Source organism: Phlebotomus papatasi, chromosome 1 (assembly GCF_024763615.1).
Source record: "Phlebotomus papatasi isolate M1 chromosome 1, Ppap_2.1, whole genome shotgun sequence".
NCBI lineage: Eukaryota > Metazoa > Arthropoda > Insecta > Diptera > Psychodidae > Phlebotomus > Phlebotomus papatasi.
In genome coordinates this window covers 99,869,066-99,891,374 of record NC_077222.1, presented here as the reverse complement: position 1 = coordinate 99,891,374, position 22,309 = coordinate 99,869,066, and the positions used below count along the sequence as shown (strand labels likewise).

The window sequence follows — 22,309 nt, the reverse complement described above, 5'->3', positions numbered from 1 at the left end:
GTGATGATGGTTTTGACAGTATAAGCGACATTTTGAAGAAAAAGTTCGGGAAAAAGGAATTTCAATTGCACAATAATCGTGTGAAAAGGGTGAGAAAAGGTGCTAAAACGGTGTAGAAATTGCCAATAGTGTGTGGAGAATTGTTCAGTGAGTGCAAAAAGTGTGAAAAGTGGCCAAATTTGGGTGAAAAGGTGGCGTGAAAAGTGTGCGGCACACGTTCCCGGAGCAGAGTGAGAAAGCAACGCAATCGCGGTTTCCATTTCGTCGAATGAAAAGGCGAAAATTCCCAGAGAGTTTATGTGGAGCGATATAATTGAAATTTATTGTAAATAATTTTAACTGTGAGATCGAGGGGTGAATTGAGTGGTTAAACAAAATGACATGGGAGCCGCAGCCCGAAGGTTTGCAGCAAATACTCAATTTGCTGAAGGAATCACAGTCACCAGACACAGAAATACAACAAGCCGTTCAGAGGGTATAATAAATTTTATTGATTTTTTTCTACCCAACACGCTACGCAATTTTGCTGGATTTTGACTATAATTTGCTTTCCTCCGTGAGCCAAGGGTGCAAAATCCATAAATTTATCCCATCAAACATCACGCAATTGGCCTGAAATTGAACCATTCTTTCTGCCCTGAAGACAATCTGGTGAATGCAATTCGGATGGAGAAATGCTTGTCCTCCATGATGGCCTATTGCATGTGTTTACATGGAAATTGATTTTTTTTTTCGCAAATGGAGCGCAATTTTTTGTTGCAAATTGTCCAATTCAGCACTGTGCAAGTCTCCTTGCATTGAATTGCCAAGTGAAAACACATGCAAAGGTGCTAAATGATTCGTTTTCTTGGAGATAGATTATCAACTAAGTATTCATGATTAAATTATTCAAAAGATGACGTTTTTATTGTCTTAATCCCGGGAAAATTGTGTAAAATTCCATAAAATAATATACCTGCCTTTCCGGGTATTGAGAGGAATCTGTCCAGAATCATTACAAATTTGCAATCCAGTCCATCGAGCTGTTTGATATCAAAAGATCTTTAAATGGGGTTATGAGGATTCCGTAAAGAAAATGCGTAAATCTAGAGCAAAACAACTTGAGCTACAACGTAGAAAGAGATAATGCAAATACCTTTGGAAATTCTAGGGAAATTTGATTGGTATTAGCATCAAAACACGATTGTTTTCCTTAGACTCGTAGACAGTAGTTAACCCTCAGGTAACCTTGCTCAAAGTGGAACACAAAGGGGAACGGGAGCACTAAAGACGGTGATTTAAACTTACTGGTATTCCCACCCTTCCCAACCAACTTTTTTGACTTATCTAGAACTTCTGGAAGAGTTTCAAACTCCGAAATTTCCTGATGGGTTTGAAAGGGTCTTATGACCTTCACTGCCCTCTAAAATTACTTTAGTATGAGAAGTCTGTCAGGCTTCGCACATACTCTGCCCTCGAATATTTCATACTTTTCCCATTTTTCCATATTAGATAAGTTTTTGACTAATTACTGGTTAAGATATTTTATAAAAAAACATAGGGGAAAGTACTCTACTTTCGAACGAACGTTCATACCATCGAATAATGAGAATTTCTTTAAGTTTTCCTAAGGGATTTACAAATGCTTAGGGGAGACCGGGGTATAAGCCAGCAAATGATATTTTTGTTTGCCTATAAATTTTATGAAAAATATGTTTCAATTAAACTGATAAATATTTAAACGAATAGGCAGGGATTTAATAACTGAAAGGATAGCAGTGTGCTTAATATTCTTCCTAAGGAAAACTTTAACACCTCACTATCTAATGCTATATGTGGCTAATTCTGACCCGGCCTCCCCTATCACGTAATTGTCAATAATTGATGATAAGCTGACTAATATTTAATAGAAATGTGTAAGTCTCTTAGGGAAAATAAAAGAAAATTTACATTATTCGAAGGCATGAACGTTCGAAGGTAGAGTACTTTCTTCTATTGCCTCAATGCTTAGAAGGAGGTAAAGTATCTCGGATTAATACAAAATGGAGTATTGTACGAGATAATTGGTTTTGGCCATGGCTAAATTTACGATTTACCAGGAAATCGACATACAAAATATACCGTAACCAGTTCTGACGGGTTATATTTGAGAATTTGATATCTGACCTATTTTTTTCGGAAATATGTGACTTAGGACTAGCTTGCAAAATATATTGCCATTGCATTGGTCAATTTTAATAAAGGATTATACGGGCTTCAGGCCTGAGGCTTAGCCATAAAGCTAAAATCCTCTAATTCCTTATCAGGCAAGAATTTTGACTGAATTGTTGTTCCTGATTGGCATATTAAGGGCAAATTCTTCATTAGATTTTGAGAAATTAACAAAATTGTTTGTTATTTAGATTTTTGAGACCCTCGGGAATTGGGCCAAACCTCTGATCTGAAGACGCTCTTACTGTTTGTTCTTTGTATAATTTCGTTCTTTCATAATTTTGACCATTCGAGATTTTGGCTATAGAGATTTTGACCCAGTCGTGATTTTGGCTGTTGGGATTTTGGGTTTTTGACTTTTCGTGATCTTGGCTTTTGTGATTTTGTCTCTTCGAAATTTTGGCCAGTTATGGTAGAGTCTACACTTATGGACGTTACACACTTATGGATAGCGTGCAAAAATTTTAAGTTCTTACAGATTTTTAACATTTTTTATGATTTTTCGAAATTTGTTTAATGTAATAACTTAAGATTTTTGCAATTTATCTTATATATAATAAGTGTATAACATAATAAATGTAGACCCCACCCTACAGGTTTTTGTACTCTATAAGGGCTTAAGTCTTTGCTGTAAAATTGTATTTAGACTAGAGCTTTAGCCTGGTTTCTAAAGGTCTCAAAATCCTTAATAGTAATCAAGTTTGAAAATTTTAGTTTTCAGAATATTTTAGGCAATTTTTCTTTAATAATCTAATCCTAAAGTCTAATTTTTCCAAAAAAATTCACTGAAAAATGGAGAAATTAAGTCGCATTTAACTCAGACCATGTCACATAAGAGTAATATTAAGATTAATACTTTCTGAACTGCGAGAATGGCAAAAAAAGATAGCAAGTGTTTTATCATGCCTCTCTCTCACGCTTCGCTCGAAAACTAACCGAATTACAGTTGGCACGCATGAAAAATTGCTCGAATTGCCTGTAATACGAATCGTATTAGAAAACGAAATGCTGAAAGTATTCTTTGTATAGGGGAAAGCGGACGACTCAAGCTTCGGACAATTCAATTTTTTTCTCTATGTTCCTTATAGATTTCACCCATAGCTATTTTCTGAAAATTTGAGGCATTGGACTAGCAATTAAAATTTAATATTATAATGAGCCAAATTCATTTATAATACATTGAGAAAAAAATGATTTGTGCGAAGCATAAATCGTCCCAAGGTAGCGCAATTTCCTCTAATATTGCCCAAAATAATCAAGTTTAAATCTTTCCACATGGGTGGCGAGAAGTGGTTAAAAAACTGGCAAAAAGTGGTGAACAGTGGCGTCGAAGTGGTTATTTTTGTATTGTTAATAAAAATCAGTTTTTAGGTAGACATGGGTTAAATTGGAAGACTATTGTTTTGCCGAATCTAGAGCTAATACATCTAGGGTAGAGTCAGCCCTTTTCGCCATGTAAGCACATTTTCGCCACCTAATATAAAACAACTAATTTAAGGCTTTTAAGAATAAGTAGCATTTTAACACTCATAATATGTTCTGTTCTAATATCCCAATACGCTATTACGTTTCTTAATTAATTAAAATTCGTTTTAAAACAGGTGGCAAAAAGTACTGAAACAAGCATAATTGGGGAAAATGCATATTTTGCAATGAGATTCTCTGAAATTCTCGAGACTGATATATATTGTTAAATGATGAACAATAGTGGTCCGGGACCAGGCTTCCCAACCAGTTTTGAATATAAGCCTATGAGATTAATAAATCAGTTTAGTATTCCCCAAACCCTCGTCTATATATGTCAGAGACGTATCCTAGATATATAGTTAGATATTGCTTCAAAGTATCTTTATACAAAAATTCATTTTAGTTTGACAAAAATATCACACCTTATGAGGCCCTTAAAGCTTAATGGTGGCGAAAAGTACTGACTCTACCCTAAGTGATTTTGTGTCAAATTTGAGTTATCTTGTAATAAGAGTTCAAAAGTTATAATAAAATTAATTCCTCTTTTCCCTAAACACGGCGATAAGTGGTTACTCCACCCTAAGCCAAAAGTTGGTACAGTTCCCTTATCTTTATTTATCAATCTGGCTTCTAAAAAAATTCAGCACATTTCTTAATATACTCATTTTGTTCTTATACCGATTCATAAAATGTCCTAAATTAGTAAATTTATTTTAGGTTGCGAAAAGGGCTGTCTCTACCAAGGGGGTGACATTAGCTCTGAAAAATGCGACCGGTTTTAGTGTAATTTTTTCCCTATTTTCGTAAACATTTCACGAGATATCTCCAAAACTACGTAGGATGCCAATTTAGGGTTTTTGGTAGCCTCTTCGTTATTTAATTGGCTTTTATTTTGTATTAGTATTTTTTGCTAATTCATTCTACAATGACAGAAAACAGCTAATAAACTCAAAAGTTTTGTCGGCTCGCTAGAAACATATGGAAAACATAGGAAATGTAATTCCCCTGGTCTCTACCCTATTTGAACTTGTCCTATTTATAGTTTGCCAAAATTGAATGTGAATGGTCAGGTTTATTACCTACCAGTTATTCCAGAGATATTTTATTTAAAAAAAATCTCACAAAGTATAAACGGTGCAAATGAAGAATAAAATAAATAAACCGTTATGTTCCACAAAAAAACCGCTGTAGCTGTTTGTTTTTTTTTTTTTTTTAAAAGGCAAGCATAATTTTGAATTAATTTAATTTTTCGCTTTTGCAGAAATTGGAAGAACTTAATCAATATCCGGACTTCAATAACTACCTTATCTATGTCCTGACAAAATTGAAAACGGAAGATGAACCAACGAGATCTCTCAGTGGATTGATATTGAAGAATAACATTCGACATCTTGGTACGAATCTCCAGTCAGACATCATCAATTACATCAAGCAGGAATGTCTGATGGCTGTGGGGGATCCATCGCCATTGATAAGGGCAACAGTTGGTATCCTGATAACGACAATTGCCAGCAAGGGTGGTCTGATAAATTGGCCAAATCTCCTGGAGACTCTGGTCAATATGCTGGATTCGGAGGATCACAATGTGTGCGAAGGGGCTTTTGGGGCACTTCAGAAGATTTGTGAGGATTCAGCTGAGGGTTTGGATAGTGCTGACCTCAATCGTCCACTCAATGTGATGATTCCGAAATTCCTGCAATTCTTCCATCATTCGAGTCCCAAGATACGTTCACATGCCATCGCGTGCATCAATCAGTTCATCATTCACAGGACGCAGGTGCTGATGCTGTACATCGATGCGTTCATTGAGAATCTGTTCCGGTTGTCATCGGATGAGGATCATGAGGTGCGCAAGAATGTGTGCAGGGCACTGTGTATGCTGCTGGAGGTGCGAATGGATAGATTGATGCCGTACATGAATCAGATAATTGAGTATATGCTGCAACGGAGTCAGGATCAGGATGACAGTGTAGCTCTTGAGGCATCGGAATTTTGGCTGTCACTGGCTGAGCAGAATATCTGCAAGGATGTCCTTGGACCCCATCTACCGCGACTTGCACCGATACTCATCCGTGGAATGAGATATTCAGACATAGACATCATTCTGCTGAAGGGGGATGTCGAGGAGGATGAAATGATTCCGGATCGAGAGGAAGATATTCGTCCGCGATTTCATAAATCTCGAACACATACCCTCAAGTCATCGAGCGATGAAAATGGTGACAATATTGATGATGATGATGGAATGGATGATGATAATTCGCTGTCTGAGTGGAATCTGCGAAAGTGCAGTGCAGCAGCTCTCGATGTTCTGGCCAATGTTTTCCGGGAGGAATGCCTACCGATTCTCTATCCCATTCTCAATGAGATTCTCTTCCATCAACAGTGGGAGATTAAGGAGAGTGGAATATTGGCTCTGGGAGCCATTGCTGAAGGCTGTATGCAGGGCATGGTGCCCCATTTGCCCGAACTCATCCCATACCTCATTTCCTGCCTGTCAGACAAGAAGGCCCTTGTGCGTTCCATCACTTGCTGGACACTGTCGCGTTATGCCAATTGGGTGGTCATACAGCCCAATCACGATCAGTATTTGAAGCCACTGATGGAGGAATTGCTCAAGAGGATTCTGGATGCCAATAAGAGGGTGCAGGAGGCAGCTTGTTCGGCTTTTGCCACACTGGAAGAGGAAGCATGCACGGAATTGGTGCCCTATTTGAGTTTTATCCTCAAAACCCTCGTGTTTGCCTTCTCCAAATATCAGGTAAGCTTTTTCCCTCTCTCTCGAAATTTTATTGATTTTCTTCGAAAGTATTTAGGACAGGGTTGTTTACTTCTGCGAATTTCCTCAAAGCCCTTTGAGAATATTTCTTTGAGGCAAGGGCCTCCTCGACATTCAATTTCCCATACATTTTTGCATAGAGGCACTGAAGACTAATGGCAAGTTTTTTCCCAAAGAGAATTGACTTATCAGTCTGATATATTTCGCAATTGTGCATTAAAAGCTATCTAAAAATACATTTTTCTTGATGTTCGCCGAAATAATAGAAGAACTAGGGTAGAGTAAGTACTTTTCGCCACCTTAAAGGTTGACACCCTTATAATTCTTATACTTTTTGTCAAAATAAAATGAAATTTTATCTACAGGTGCTTTGAAGCATAGTCTCTCTATTGAACCAGGAGACTTCACGGGAATTTTTGAGCATCTATTTGAAAAAATACATTTCCTGCAACAATGCATGTTTCAGTACTTTTCGCCACTTTGTAAACACTTTTTCGCCATTCTGTAAGGACTTTTTCGCCACTTGTTTTTAATTGAATTTTAAGAAACAGCAGCATTCGAAAACTCCCAAAAGTACACGGCACAGTACTTTTCTTATTTAACACCGATACCAGACAATTATAAGAGTATTTCGAATGATTTTTTGCACATTTTTTATTTGCGATAAAAATCAATTGAACATTATGCTTGTTTCAATTAAATTTCGCGAGAAGCGCCACTTGTAAAATGCTTGGAAAAATTAGTGGCGAAAAGTACTTACACTACACAGCCGAAAAAAGTAAGCCCTATTTCACCACATCCGAATTTCTTTGTTTTTTTTTGGAAAACATTATTAAAAATGATATTAGAACAAAGTTTAGTTAATAAAAGATTGACTTTCAGTGAAAAGATATCAAATGCTGTACAGCAAAAACATAAAATTATGCAAGACAATTTCTCTGAGCGTTGACAAGTTTCTCAAGAACTCCATATTTTTTTGGTGACTGTTCACCTTGTCGAGAATTTCTTTAATTATCTTCCAAATAATCTAGTCGGTGGAGCACCAGTTATGGTTTTCTAATCCGTTGGACTATAGGTTACGAAGTAATAGTCATTTCGTAGTTCCATAAACTCAATAATTCTCTTAAAATTTGATTTTAATTTAGGTGGCGAAAAAGTGCTTAGTGGCGAAAAAGTACTGACTGTACCCTACAGGCAAATTTGTTTAAGTCGCGGTGCAATTTCTGCAAAATTTTTACAAGGAAAAGTGAAAAATAGCTTCATTTTTTATTAGGTTTGATGGACCCCTTTTTGAGGGCTTATTGTTTAAAAGTGAAACACGAAAGTCTTAAGAGGTTGAAGAAATAAATAGGATTTCCGTAGAAGTATTTGAGCTGGAAATACATTTCAAGTCGAGAACGTGGTTTCCTATTGAAAATTTTGCAATGATCCCCAGAAATCTGACACTAGGGGAGGCATTGAACTTTCGCACACAAAAATGATTTTCAACTTCAGTGATTTTTTCTGACTACCATGCAAACCGTATGGATTCTCCAACTATACCAAAAAGGTCTCTTACTTATAGGGTTTATAATACTACCTGAGATAATCCCAGGAAATCCTCAGATTTTCCTCTAAAGGAAAATGAAATTTTAATGGTGATTTGTGCGAAAGTTCAATCAAGTTTCTATCTTCGCACACGATTCACGTCATCATTGAACACCCTATTTTTACCCTAAATTTTGCATCTGACACTAATAGTTGCACATCATTGTTTAAAGAGAACTCTAATCTACTTCAGTAAACCGTTTTTATAGGGAATAAAACGCTTTAATATCACTTTTTTGGAACTTTTCTAAGAGATGTTTTCATGACACTAAAAACCATTTTTTTGCTTGATTCCATGGGAATTTCATTTTGAAAACGCCAAATCTGGTGAATGCTTTCTTGAAAAGTCCAAATATCACGAAATTTACACTAATCAATAAGTTTTTTAAGCTAAAAATTGTAAAAAAGTGTCCTAGTTTTGCAGGATGCTCGAACTTATAAAATACAGCACACAACAAATTTTCTTTACCTCCAGTTAGCTAACGCTTTTGACATTTGACATTGAAAACTTGGACGAATTATTCGTCTGGGTAATCTGAAGATCATATCCGAAAGGGGTGGAAAAGCCTCCCAGGCTTAGCGAAGTTCTCGTAATGATTTAGATGCTATCCCTCAAAAGTACTTTCGCATCATTTACCGCTTACCGATTCTCAACCGATTTAAACTGAGAAAGATCGCCCAAAATAGGGGAAAGTACTCTCCCTTCGAACGTTCATGCCATCGAATAATGTAAATTTTCTTTTATTTTCCCTAAAAGACTTACACATTTCTATTAAATATTAGTCAGCTTATAAATTATTGACAATTACGTAATAATTACTCGTAAATCCCGTTTTAACTGTTTGGGATTTTAGCTTTTTAGGACTGGCATTTCGGAATTTTGGCTTTTCAGGATTTCGCTGTTTACGATTTTGACGTTCGGGATTTTTGCCGGGATTTGGGTTTTCAGGATTTCAGTGTTCTGGATTTTGACTCTTCGTAATTGTGCCCGTGTTTTGATTTCGGGATTTTCAGGTTTTCGGTAATCGGGATTTTGACTTTCAGGATTTCCGATTTTTGAGATTTTCGCTACCGGAATTTTCGCTTTCGGAATGTCGGCTTTAAGGATTTTTGCCGACGTTTTTTTTTTTAAATCTAAATCCATAAACCTTAGAAAATTCATGAAGTTCGTTCGTTTTCTTCTCTTCCAGAAAAAATATTGAAAAAGCTACAGATAGATAGATAAATTGGTTTACTTGGAATTTATAGTGATAAATTAAATATAAAATCAATTACCGGCACTTTACCGATTCATTACCAATTTGGACAGTCAATGGAGTTGGATTTAAAATTTCAAAATATTTTAGTTAAACCAATTAGACACAATCTTGTCCAAGTTAATTTTATAAATGGGCCTTCTAGATCCGAGATAAAATTTTTGATCCTTAAGCTTTATGAATCATAACTTTTAAAGTTGGTCAAATTTTCTTTCCTAAAAAATTATATTTGTCTAAATCTGTGCCTATTATTGATTATTGATTTTTTGAATGGTTTATGAAAAGAAGATGCAATCTTAATTGAGACCGCTTTTTGTGAAAGCCTTTTCCAAGAGCTGGTTTTTCCAAAATGCAGTTAATTTCACAAAAGAAGAAGTTTTATGATTTTGAGTTCATTTTTAGTCCTCTTTGAAGTTGTTGTGAACACCATCATATGCAGAGTGTTCAATAAATTATTCATAACATCGTGTGAATGGAAATTTTTACAGAGTTATGAGACTGTCTCATGGGTCTCATGTATGTTTCATATAAAACTTTTCGCATCAATTGACGTACTTTAGGATTATTTTAGAATTTTCAAAGATATTTTTATATCAATATTCGAACTACATTTATTCTAATATCATTATTAAGAATGGCAGATTTTTGCATCAATTAAGTAACATAATTATTTAGAACGTTTTTGTTTTAGATAAAACAAAATATTTTATTGCAATTTCCGTTACGTTCTGATTTATTTTGGGCCAATAACCTATTTTTTTATTAATAGAACCGAGTTCATAACGGTATTCTGTACCAAAGAAGCCACAACTTTCACAAATTTAATTTATTACAAATATAGGGGATTGTTGGCATAGTTCGCACAGAGTGAACCTTCAAACAACGCAAATTTTCTCTTTGTTTGCAAAGTTTAGCCAACACTGAGAAAAAAAGAGGGTGCGATTAACTTTTTCCTCAGAACTTTAACACTTTTTAGGTCTAAAAATATATCAACATTTTTTAATGTTAAATTTACACCTTTTTAAGGGTAAAACTTACACGAAAAGGGTAACTTTAAACCCTAATACACCTAAAAAGGGTAATATTTATTTATTTTTAATATTTAGGGAAATGTTAATTTTACCCTGTAGTATTGATCCAAAATCGGTGTAAATATTACCCTTTTTAGGTGTATTAGGAGTTAAAGGTACCCTTTTTCATGTTAATTTTACCCTTAATATGGTGCAAAATTAACATTAAAAAAATTTGATATATTTTTAGACCTAAAAAGCGTTAAAGTTATGAGGAAAAAATGTTAATCGCACCCTCTTTTTTCAGTGTGAAGACATAGAAGGTTCGGCATAATTTTTATCTTGGTTTTCGAAATGTAAGCCCTTTCTAATTCGAAATCGGTTAAGCCTTTAACTATGACCAGTTCTTTTTGTTCATAAGCCGGTCTATTCCCCATTTAAATGAATTGTTAATTTGCATTGCCCCCTCATTTTCGAAACCGATCTTCGAATGTCTTTCCCTTGGGAAATTCCGGCTATGAGCGCCCGGAATACTTCGTACGGAGGTTTATGTCATAGCTAGCCGAAAGGCTATTCGGCCAGATAGGCAGCCGAATAATGGTTTATGTCCCTGCTAAGAAAAAAAACTGGGAAAATGTGAAAGACTTGAGGTAAAAATTAGACAAAGTGCTGAGGCTGGCTATTTTTGATATTTCCAGCACAAAAACTTGCTTATTCTCTACGATGCCATTGGTACATTGGCGGATTCTGTAGGGCACCATTTGAATAAGCAAGATTACATCAATATGCTGATGCCACCGCTGATTCACAAGTGGAATATGCTGAAGGATGAAGATAAGGATTTGTTCCCCTTGTTGGAGGTACTTTTTTTTGTTAAAATTCAGTTTTTTTTTTAGAAATTGGGTTTAGGTATTCAAATGAGATTGTATGACGTGGGAAAATTGTGTCTCTTCCAGTGCCTGTCGAGTGTGGCAACTGCACTTCAATCGGGCTTTTTGCCGTACTGTGAGCCTGTGTACAATCGATGTATCTCTCTGATACAGCAGACAATCAATCAGGATATGGCCAATACGGCGAGTCCGGGACAATATGAGCAACCGGACAAAGAATTTATGATTGTGGCACTCGATTTGCTGTCGGGGCTGGCTGAGGGCTTAGATGGGCATATTGAGTCGCTGGTTGTGAATAGCAATATAATGGAATTGCTGTTTCAGTGCATGCAAGATATAATGCCAGAAGTGAGACAGTCATCATTTGCTCTACTGGGAGATTTAACAAAGGCTTGCTTTCAACATGTGGCTCGCTACATTCCGGACTTTTTGCCAATTCTCGGCCAAAATTTAAATCCAGAGTGTATATCCGTGTGCAACAATGCCATATGGGCAATTGGGGAAATTAGTATCAAGCTGGGTAAATTGATTTTTATGTTTTAAAATATTTTTGTTTGTTGGCTTTTTTTTTGGGGGGAGGGGAAATAGAGTGAAGAAGCTCACCGTTTCTCTCCGGGTCGTCATGCAACAATGGATTTAATGGAGAACTTGTTGTTTACAGGTGCTGAAACACGATTGTACATCCCCCTTGTTCTCAATCAGTTGATTGCCATCATCAATCGTCCCAATACAACGAAAACACTATTGGAAAATACAGGTAAAATACTTTGATGATGTTTCATTTTGATTTCTCATTTATTTCTATTTATTTATTTATTTATTTATTTTTTAATTTGAATATTTTGAAAGTGAAAATGCTTCAATAAAAGTTGGAACTTTCTTTTGTTATATAATTTTTTTTTTCTATAATTAAAAACTAATTATGAGCTAAAAAGAACAGACAAAAATTGCCTTATATTTGAAAAATAGTAAGGATTTTTATTTGAATTTCTACAGAATGTCGTAACTTTTTTTTTTAATTTTTGTACTGTGGAAAAAGAAAAAAATGACTTTATGACTAAGCTCCGCCCCTAAGTAATTTTTGGTCACGCCTTCTTTAAGTTTTATGTTGAAGTAAAGTTAAACTCTTGGTTAAATTTTGTTTAATTTTTCTAAGAAAAATGCGAAAATGCTAGTTCCACGAATTCTGTTATGGGCAAGGCTTAAATTTTCACTTAGGAAATAGGCTACACCCCATTTTTAAAAATTATCGGTATTTCTAGGAAGAGTGAATGTTTGTTGGAAGTATTAGACAAAAAACTATAAATATAAATACGCATACAAGAGGTAGGCTAGGCAGTTAGACATTCTACTAGTTTTGGTACCTCTTTTTGATGAGGTGAATCGGGCAATTCCAATCTTTTGAGCAAAAAATTTAAGGATCCGCATAAAGTCTTCTTTACGATGCATTATTTTGCGTACTCGGACCGTTATACCGGATTCAGACCTAAGACTTAGCTATATGGCTTAATTGCTCTAATTTCTTATCAATCACATTTTTTGAAAAAAATTAACTTAGGATTGGATTATTAAATATAAATGACCTATTAGGCTCTCAAACAGAAATAAAATTGCTCGCTATTTAGGGTTTTGAGACTTTCGGGAATTGGGCTAAACATCTAGTCTAATACGGGCTTCAGACCTGAGACTTAGCCATATGGCTTAACTGCTCTAATTGTTCAACAATCAAGATTTTTTGGAAAAAAATACCTTAGGATCGGATTATTATGGGCAAATGACCTATTAAATTCAGAAAAAGCAATAAAAGTGGTTGCTTTTTAGGATTTTGAGGTCTTCGGGAACTGGGCTAAACCTCTAGTCTGAAGATCGCTTAAAGCCCGTATTACGCCCTGACCTTTTCGGGCTTTAATTTCTAGCTTTTTCACTTACGGGTCGTTTAATTTTGATTATGTGTTCAAACTCAGAAAATATGATAACGTTTCTGCTTTGGTAGATTCCATTCTCGGCCTTCAATTGTTTAGCTATCTCGATGTTCGTGAATCTCAGTTCATTGCGCTGGTAGATACTTGTACTTTGCAGAGCTTGTGGCTGCTTGGTCTTCCTGCAAATTCTCGTGTCTCCGTTTAATTTCTTTAAGGTTCCTTTTCAGAGTATTCTCTTTGTCATGGATAATGTCATTCTTTTGGAATGCTCTACCTAGGCAGCAAAGACCTAAAATAGACTCATGCTCATCGCCGAAAATCTTTAGTCTGTAAATTTTGGCGGTAAAGGATCAATCCAAACTATCATATAAGTAAGAGGATCGAGAATTAAAGATTTCCCTGCATCAAATTTTATGGTTTAAATATAACTCGAGCGTGAGCCTGAATATATTTGTGCTTAAAGAATGAGGTTTTCCTGATTAATTTAGGCTCCATGGAAATTTTGAGCATATTTGCTTCATTTAACAAGAATAAGCAAATATGAAAAATGTCAACAAACTTTTTTCAAATTTATCTGCTGCACGAATTAAAAAGTAGCCCGATCTTAAAAAAACCGAATTAGCGAGAGTCTACTGTATCCAGACGGGCATATCGTCCTTACACGAAAATACCGTTGAATCATTCCTCATTACGGTTTTTCATCGTGAAAGGATAAAAAGGCTATAGGGGAAACTGGGGTACCACCAAACACGGGGTAGCACCAAACACTAATTTTTATTTCTAAACTACTTGGACTATCTCGACCATTCCTTCAGTGGACAAGCATCCCTATAGTGCCTATAAATTCCTATAAGTCTTATCCTCTTAAGTCGAATATCCGATTAAAAAATCGCAGTGTTTGGTGGTACCCTGTGTTTGGTGGTGCCCCAGTTTCCCCTAGACAGCGTATTTCTTAATCGAATTCAATCGGTTCTTGGAATTCTTAAAAAGCCTGAACCGATTCCGAATGAACCGATAACTATTTTTTTTTCCGAAAGTCAATTCTATTACTTTTTTTGCGGATCTTATAAATGATTTATGAATCGATTCAAAACTGTTGAAAATCGGTAAATGTGAAATACATTTGAGGTATGGCTCTCGGACTGAACTGTGAGCGGGGATCGGCAAAATAGTGCCCATCTGGAGCTAAAAATCAACTCATGCATTATCTATCTTAATAGATACCGTCAAATCATACAACTTTGTGCCACTTTTTCATGTTTTTCTTGAATATTTTCCAAATTAGTTGAGATATTTGAATGAGATTTTTATCCAAAATAACATTTCTAGAATATAGCCCCATGGTAGAAAAAAAATCCAGGTATCTTTGGACAAGGAGGAAAATTTCTTGTATGTTCAAAAAGTGTAAACGAAAGTTTGGCAACTTTGTGCCACCCCTTTTAACTCTTTCGCGTCCATAGGGTAATGTCATGACTCGGGGAAAAAAGTTTTTTTTGGGTATTTACATTAATTGAAATCTATCTGTTCGTGCACGACATCATAATAGAAGGATGTAAGATTCTTGGCTCATTTTCTCAAGACTCCAGTTAGATTTCAATTAATGTAAATAGCCAAAAAGAAACTTTTTTCCCCGGGTCATATATGACCCTAAAGACGCGAAAGAGTTAATCAATAAAATTGGTGTTGAACTTGTTCTGTTATAGTGTTAAATGATTTTCGGAAAATTTGTAGAGCACATTGAGAGAACTCCGAGAAAGTTAAAGTAACATTTCGGAAATGTTAATGCTACCCTGCATTATTTATCCGAAATCGGTGTAAAAATTATGCTTTTTAGGTGTATTATGTGTTGAAGTTACCCTTTTTCATGTTAATTTTACCCTTAAAAAGGTTTAAAATTAACATTAAAAAATGTTGATATATTTTTACACCTAAAAATGTTAAAGTTACGAGGAAAAAAAATTAATCGAACCCTCTTTTTTTCTCATTGCAGTAAATCTCTTTTAATAATGCACTGATTAGATTTTTCTCGGGTCTTTTAAGATCTTATGAAAATATAACAGATCCGTTTCGCCACATTTAGCTCCAGATTTCCTTTTCTTTTTATTACACTTGGTGCACAATTTAATTTTCAATCAAAATGTAACATTTTATCATAGGATAAAAAAGAACTCAACGCCAATCTTCCCGCTTTTCTTGTATTTGTAGCAATAAGGGGGCGTGGTTTATTTTTCATGGGCTTATCTTTTTGGCCCCGCCCAATCAACGGGTGGTGTTTTTTTGCTTGGGCGGTCTTATTGTCTAAACGTGTTTCTATTGCATATTAAAAATAAGAAATGAACTGTATATAACTATGAAGGCGTGGCCTAAAATTATTTTTATTCAGTGTTTATTCAGGAAGTATGATATCTGCAAAAGAGAAAATTGAAGAAAAAGTTACGGCATTTTATGTTTATTACAAGTAATAATTTAATTTCTTTTCACTCTTCTGTTATCTGCCTTCTATTATATTTATCATAAAGAGTATTTATTGATGATATATAATCCAAGTAAATTACTTAGAAGAATATTTTCACCATTATCTCTGTTTGTGTGTTGTAAACAAAATGGAAAAAAAGCAAAACAAATCACTGAGAGAGCAATTCTTTATTATTATCTTTTTTTTTGCTTTTCTGTTCTGTATCCAAGTCATTAATCATAAAGGCAATCTTATCATTACACCTTTTTGAAGTGTGTCTATAATTTCTTTTTTTCTTAATTTATTTTTGAAATATATAACCAAAAAAGCAAAACGTATATATTAATTATCAAATATGAGTCAATTTTGGTATCATTTCAAATACACACGTCTATAATTTGTTTTCTTTGTCATTTGTTACGTATATTTTTTTCTTTTTTCTGTTTGTTTTTAGCTATAACAATCGGTCGTCTAGGTTTAGTGTGCCCCCTTGATGTGGCTCCTTTATTACAACAGTTTGTTCGGCAGTGGTGTGTAACAAATCCTTTTTATTATTATTATTATTTTTTTATTATTATTCTTATATACTGATAATTTTTTTTTGGACAATTCTCCTCTACCATTTTTAACATTATTATTTTCTTTTTGAGTTTAATCATGAAATCCTTTCCTCTCACGTCCCAGTATTGCATCCTTTATTTTTTTTTAAACGAAGAAATCCATCACTAACATCCTTAGTTTTTGGTAAAGTCATTCCTTTCCTTTTGATTTTTGTTTTTGTTTTTTTCTTTAAAAAAAAAGAGAAAATTATTTTTATTCACTTTATAATCAACATATTGACACGAGTTGAAGGTATCCAAATTTTTTAATATTTTATTAATTACATTTTATATAATTATAAATTTTGCATTTCATATGACTTTTTACATTAATATATATATTTGTTTATTTTTTACATTCACTTCAAATCTATATATTCCTTTGGTTTTGACTGATTGATTAAAGGAAAAAAACCATTTTTTTATTGCCATTTGTATATTTATTACAACACAATTGGTTCCTACTTGATCTTTCTATAAATCCTGCACAGTTCATTTAAATATGTGTGTTACATAAAAATACGAAACGAAGAGAAAAAAAGACTATTAGAGAGTATTTATTGCAAATCATTTTGATATTTAATTACTGTATAATTTTCTGTTGAATAATTGAACCATTATATGACGTTGAATTATTTAATCTTTAATTACTGAGTGACACATAACCACTGAAAGCTGAATGAGTATGTTGTTTACATATCATTTTCTTCTTTCAATCATTATTTCTACATATATATATATTGTTTTTATTTTCTAAATTAAAAACATTATATTGCTAATTATTGAGTAAAAGAGAAAACATTTGTGGCAAATGGAGAGGAAATATTCAATATGGTATAAGGACTGTATCGTGAATTATGGAAACGTACAAAATAATTTAGTATCGATGTGATGTCATTGATTTTTTGAAAATTCCTTTTTCATTATGTAGAAGCAATAAAACCCGCCATAAGCAACAAAGGCTCTGCTTTGGCAAAATTCCCACTCTTTTCGAGACAATAGTCTCCTTCCCAGGACCAGAACCTCTGAGGGTGGTGAAGAAGACTGTCAAGCGAGTATCTTATAGGACTATTAGTAACGAATAGGCATGCAAGTAGAGAAAGGGAGAACTCTCTCTCTTCTTGGCGGACCGTCGTGCAGTGCAGACGTGTTTAGGATTAGCTCCTCGCGTACAGTCTGGGGCCCACCCCAGTTAATTGTTCACAAGCCGGTCCATTCCCCATTTAAATAAAGTATTAATCCGCATTGCCCCCACAATTATGAATTTTATTTTAACTTTAATATGTTTTGTGCAATTTTGTCTAATCGTAGTACCGAAAATGTAAATAATCAAAATCGGTTTCAAATCACGTCCTAAACTTCTTTGTTAACAGTTCAATGGTTCCGATTTTTTTATTGGACTATCCTCTTTGATCACCCTTTGAAGACTTTATTGTTTTTAGCCGTTTAGAAATTTGATTCAGTTTATAGGGCACTCAGCTCTCTCGTGTTTATCACTTCAAAGCATTTTTACCATGATATAACCGCTAAAAGAGATCAACTAAGGAACAGTTTAGTGAGCTCTATGAAATGCAATAGCTAGGAAACCTCTTGCGTTAATTGCCTCACAAAAAAGACAAGATCTTTTTTTTACCATAAAGTACTAGGTCTTCAAACTAATTTGTGCATAATTTTTGTTCAGTGAAAGACAAAAACATTCTAGAGAAATACAAAAAAAAAAAAATAGTCGCCCAAAAAAATAGAAGTGTAATGCCACGAAGCGCTGTTGTATTACAATATCACTCGTTCGCCTCTCTTTGCACATTGCAATGGGTTTTCGAGCAACTCATGATTATTATTAATCGTGTCGAGTCCTAAAATTAAGTTTGTCTTGCCCAAAAACGGGCAACGTCAATGGCAAACTGACTACGGCAAGATATTGCTGGAAAACGCGTTGTGCGATTTTGCTACGTTTCAGAGATTACCTACTCTTAATAAAAGATTTGTCAAATTAACAAAACAAGTTTATGAAAAGGATGTTCTGCCATACAGAATATGAAAAAGTTTTGTCAAATCGGGGGCCAACTGGATCTTGTTAAAGATTTGTCAAAAAGGTGTTTTCCCATATAAAATGCGAAAAAACGTTTTGGTAAATTAGTAAATAACATCCTTTTGACCAAATTTGAACAAAATCTATTTGTTTCTTTAACAAAATCCTTTTTCAGAGTAGGCGGACATTGGTCCATATACGAAAATAACATTGAACCATTCCTAATAAAGGTTTTTCAAGGTCAAAGGCTGAAGGAGGCTAGAGAGCGCATTTATCAACCGAATGACATCATGTTTGTGCTCATTGGGAAGGTCTTTGAATTCCCGACAAGCTTAAGTCAATTTCAATCGGTAATGAACCGGTAATAAATCGATTTATAACCGATAACCAGGGGCCCATCAAGCCTAATAAAAAGTGAAGCTATTTTTCACTTCTCCTTGTAAAAATTTTACATCTATTGCATCGCAACTTAAACAAATTTCCTCGTAGTTCTTGTATAATTTTGGCGAACATTAGGAAATACGAATTTTTAGATAGTGTTTAATGTGCGATTTCGAAATATATGAGACTGATAAGTCAATTCTCTTTAGGAAAAAACTTGCCAATATTCTTCTATCTATGCAAAAACTTATGAAAAAATGAAATGTCGAGAGGCCCCTGCGATAACTAATTTTTATCCGAAATTCAATAATATTCTAAGGTGTATTTTGGGCAATATTTTCAGTGATTTATAAATCGGTTTCAATCGGTTGTGAACCGATAATGAACAGGTTATGATCCGATAAGTAATTTTAACTGCTCGAACTCCACGAGAGAGCAGTTTCGACGTTTTCCACCATCGAGTTTTTTCAACTTCTCTCCATCCTAACTGCCAAACGGTAAAAGATATTGACTTTCGGTCTTCGCTGACCCTTCCACAAGTCAATATTCTCTATCGAACTAATTTACCCAAATTACCTCTCCCTTTCTATTTTGTCCGACAATCAATTTTATTACTCTTCAAACTTTTTCGGGGGATCTTTTAACCCATTCGTACCCATCGATAAATATATTACTCAAAAAATAGACGATTTTTGATCATTTATTTCTGCGTAATTGATGTCCGAATTTCTGTCAGGAATGGATTTTTCGTTACTTTGGTCTTTCAATTACTTCGAAAAAATAGTCCGACAGGGATGGAAATACATTTTGTTGTTCTTTTCTCGCTTCGCGGAAAGTCATGCAAAATTTTTGCTCAAAATAGCGAACGGAAAATACGACATCTCGTCGAATTTCTTAAAATTTACCTCCATCCTCTTTCCTGATTTGAATTCTGATTGCTAATTCGTGTTCTTACTGTGTTATCACACTTACACATTAAAATTTTAATATGATTCACATTAATTGTCGCTGGTGAGAGTCGAAATGTGTAATTTGTGTGTTTGAATCATTTTATATTCAAAATTTGATCTATTTGTTGATAAAAAGGTAGACTTGGCCCGTAAAATTTAATATAAATTGATTTATAGCATTAATGCGAAAAATTAATGCGATTTTCTCTTTAATTTTTTTATGTGAAAAATATTTATGCTTTAGGTAAATTTAAACTTATTTTTGCAGGCCAAGTCCACTTCTTTATCAATAAATAGAAAAACCCCAAATATTAAGCGACTCAAAGACACAAATAACATATTTGGACGCTTACAAGCGACAATTAATATGAATCACATTAAAATTTTAATGTGCAAGTGTGATAACGCCGTTAGATGGTTACTCTATCTAAATCGAAAGAGTTTGTAATTAATTAATGTACTGAATTTAAATTCAATGACCGGTTAGACGCGTGTTTGACAAGGGTTCCCGCGCCCCCATGATAGATATTTTTTTTTCTTTTCAAAAAATCATCCATTAATCTGTATGAAGTATGAAGCTGATTCCAAAATATGAACAATCTATTTCAAGTATTTCTGGTACATTGACTGAATGGGTTAAGTGATTTATAAATCGGTTCAAATGTTGTCATTGTAATTTTGAGGTAAAACATCTAAGTCACAAGTTCGAACACTTTACAAATTTTGGGACGTTTAGCCACCCCTTTTAATGCATAAGGACGAGACACTTTTTACGGATCTAAAATCAACAATAAAATAAAACCTATAAATATAACTTCTGAAACGTCTTATGCCCAGCGCTCAATAACATTTGTTTTGTAAACATGTTTTTGACATTTCAATGAGAGTGAGTGAGATCTAGATCTAGTTATCTCGCTCACACTTATAGAAAATTTTGAAAACATGTTTACAAACAAAAGTGATTGTGCATTGGGCATTTACATCTAATTATATGATTTTAAGTTTGTTTCCATAATAAGCGACACAGTCTTTAAAAAGATAAATAAATTAAATATTGGTGTTTTTTCTATTGTGTTGTATTTGGTATACTATGGCTAATGTTTGAATTGTTTAATTTCTATTTTAAGTCAGTGTTTTATATTTATAATAATCTTTACAAAAAAATAGAGGAAAACTTGAAATATTTGTCGCAACTATAAACATTTACACGTAGATGTATAGTTAATCGCAAATTGAGAATTGGATGGGATTAATGTTGGTTAAACTTTCTCAACCAATTTAGGTGCACATCGCTACGAAATATACGTGACAATGAGGAGAAGGATTCTGCTTTTAGAGGCATGTGTCAAATGATAAGTGTTAATCCGGTTGGAGTTGTTCCGGACTTTATCTTCTTCTGTGATGCAGCTGCATCATGGGTAAGTCCAAAGAGTGACTTACATGAGATGCTACAAAAGGTAAGAAAGATTTTTTTCTTTGCGTGAGAGGGGAGGGTGTCTTTCTAGCACAGGGGGGTTTAATGGAATTTTTGTTTTGGCATGTGTGTAGATACTTTCTGGCTTCAAGACTCAGGTCGGTGAGGAAAACTGGAGACGATTTGTCGATCAATTCCCACCACAATTGGCTGAACGTCTGACCACGATGTATGATATCTAAAGGAATGAAAACAAAAGGTAAATAATCTACAATGAATTACTCGTGAGGATTTATTTACTTAAGACAGACAGAGATCAATCATGTGAAATGGCACAATTTTACACAAAAAAAACTGCAAAAATAATATTATTGCAGTTGATTTTTTTTTCATATTTAGATAATGAAGGAGAAAAGAAGAAACAAAAGAAATATCTTTAATTTCAGTAGAAAGGCATTCTAAATAAAAAAAAATTATAATTGAATCAGTAACTAATTTTTTGTGATAAGTAAATAAATACCAATATTTATTTTCTTGGGTCATTTTAAGAGATGGAAGAATTCAAGAGATTTTCAATGATAATTACCAGATTTTCTTTTCAATTCCTTTTCAAATTTATTACCGACACTTTCATATACAACTAGGTTTTTTTTCTTTTAGAGTGAAATAAAAGAGTATTAGAGCAGAAACACCGTAATAAGATTAGTAAGAGAATAATTGAAAATCACTTTCATAAGCAAAGTATAAAAGAAAGATGAGAGAGAAATATTCATATCTAAAAACAAACTTTTATGATTAATAAGAGAAGAATTTAAGATTAGATAAAAAATTTATTTGTACTTTTTTTTTTTGATTAATCGGTAACATTTCTGATTATCCTTTCCAAAGTTCCTCGATTCCCTTTTTTTTTATTAAATCCTTCCCCACATTTTACAATGACGAATATTTTCGAATTTACCCGACTTTTTTTTCTAATTTAAAGAGAAAGAATTAGTAAACCACAATTGATCAAGTTATAAAATATTATTTTATTATTATTTTTTTCAATTTTATTCTCGCAAAATATTACTCAATATTTCTTATTAATGTATGTTGCGTGATTTAAAAATTATGTATGTATGAATTAGTAATAACATAAATTCTTATTAGGCATTATGCAAAGGGATAAAAGCTGCTGAACGTAAATATTTATAAAAAAAAGAAAGAAAAAAATATATAAGGGAAAGTGCCCATGCTTCATACGATCCCAAGCTTCGTAATGACTAAATATTTCCTATGTTTTTAGGGTAAATGTTCTAATTCAAAACCATTTTCAGAAGCTTTAAGTGTGACAGAAAATTCAACGCATTAAGTTCATTTTTTTTTTTTAAGAGAATAACA

The 22,309-nt window shown here is 33.8% G+C and overlaps 1 protein-coding gene across 1 annotated transcript; it reads left to right on the top strand.

Annotated features, from left to right (window-relative positions):
* Nucleotide 1: 1 nt before the first annotated feature.
* On the top strand, nt 2-21,420 carry LOC129810050 (transportin-1). The gene is made up of 8 exons (XM_055860286.1): nt 2-475; nt 4,919-6,418; nt 10,988-11,149; nt 11,246-11,699; nt 11,841-11,936; nt 16,011-16,086; nt 20,798-20,972; nt 21,064-21,420. The coding sequence occupies exons 1-8, from the start codon at nt 377-379 to the stop codon at nt 21,169-21,171; spliced, it is 2,670 nt and encodes an 889-aa protein (XP_055716261.1). The 5' UTR covers nt 2-376; the 3' UTR covers nt 21,172-21,420.
* The last annotated feature ends 889 nt before the right edge of the window (nt 21,421-22,309 follow it).

Coding starts and splice junctions, on each gene's coding strand:
- LOC129810050 (XM_055860286.1), top strand. CDS start 377: ATGACATGGGAGCCGCAGCCCGAAGGTTTGCAGCAAATACTCAATTTG. Junction 11,700..11,840: donor GGAAATTAGTATCAAGCTGG/GTAAATTGATTT, acceptor TGTTGTTTACAG/GTGCTGAAACACGATTGTAC. Junction 11,937..16,010: donor AACACTATTGGAAAATACAG/GTAAAATACTTT, acceptor GTTTGTTTTTAG/CTATAACAATCGGTCGTCTA.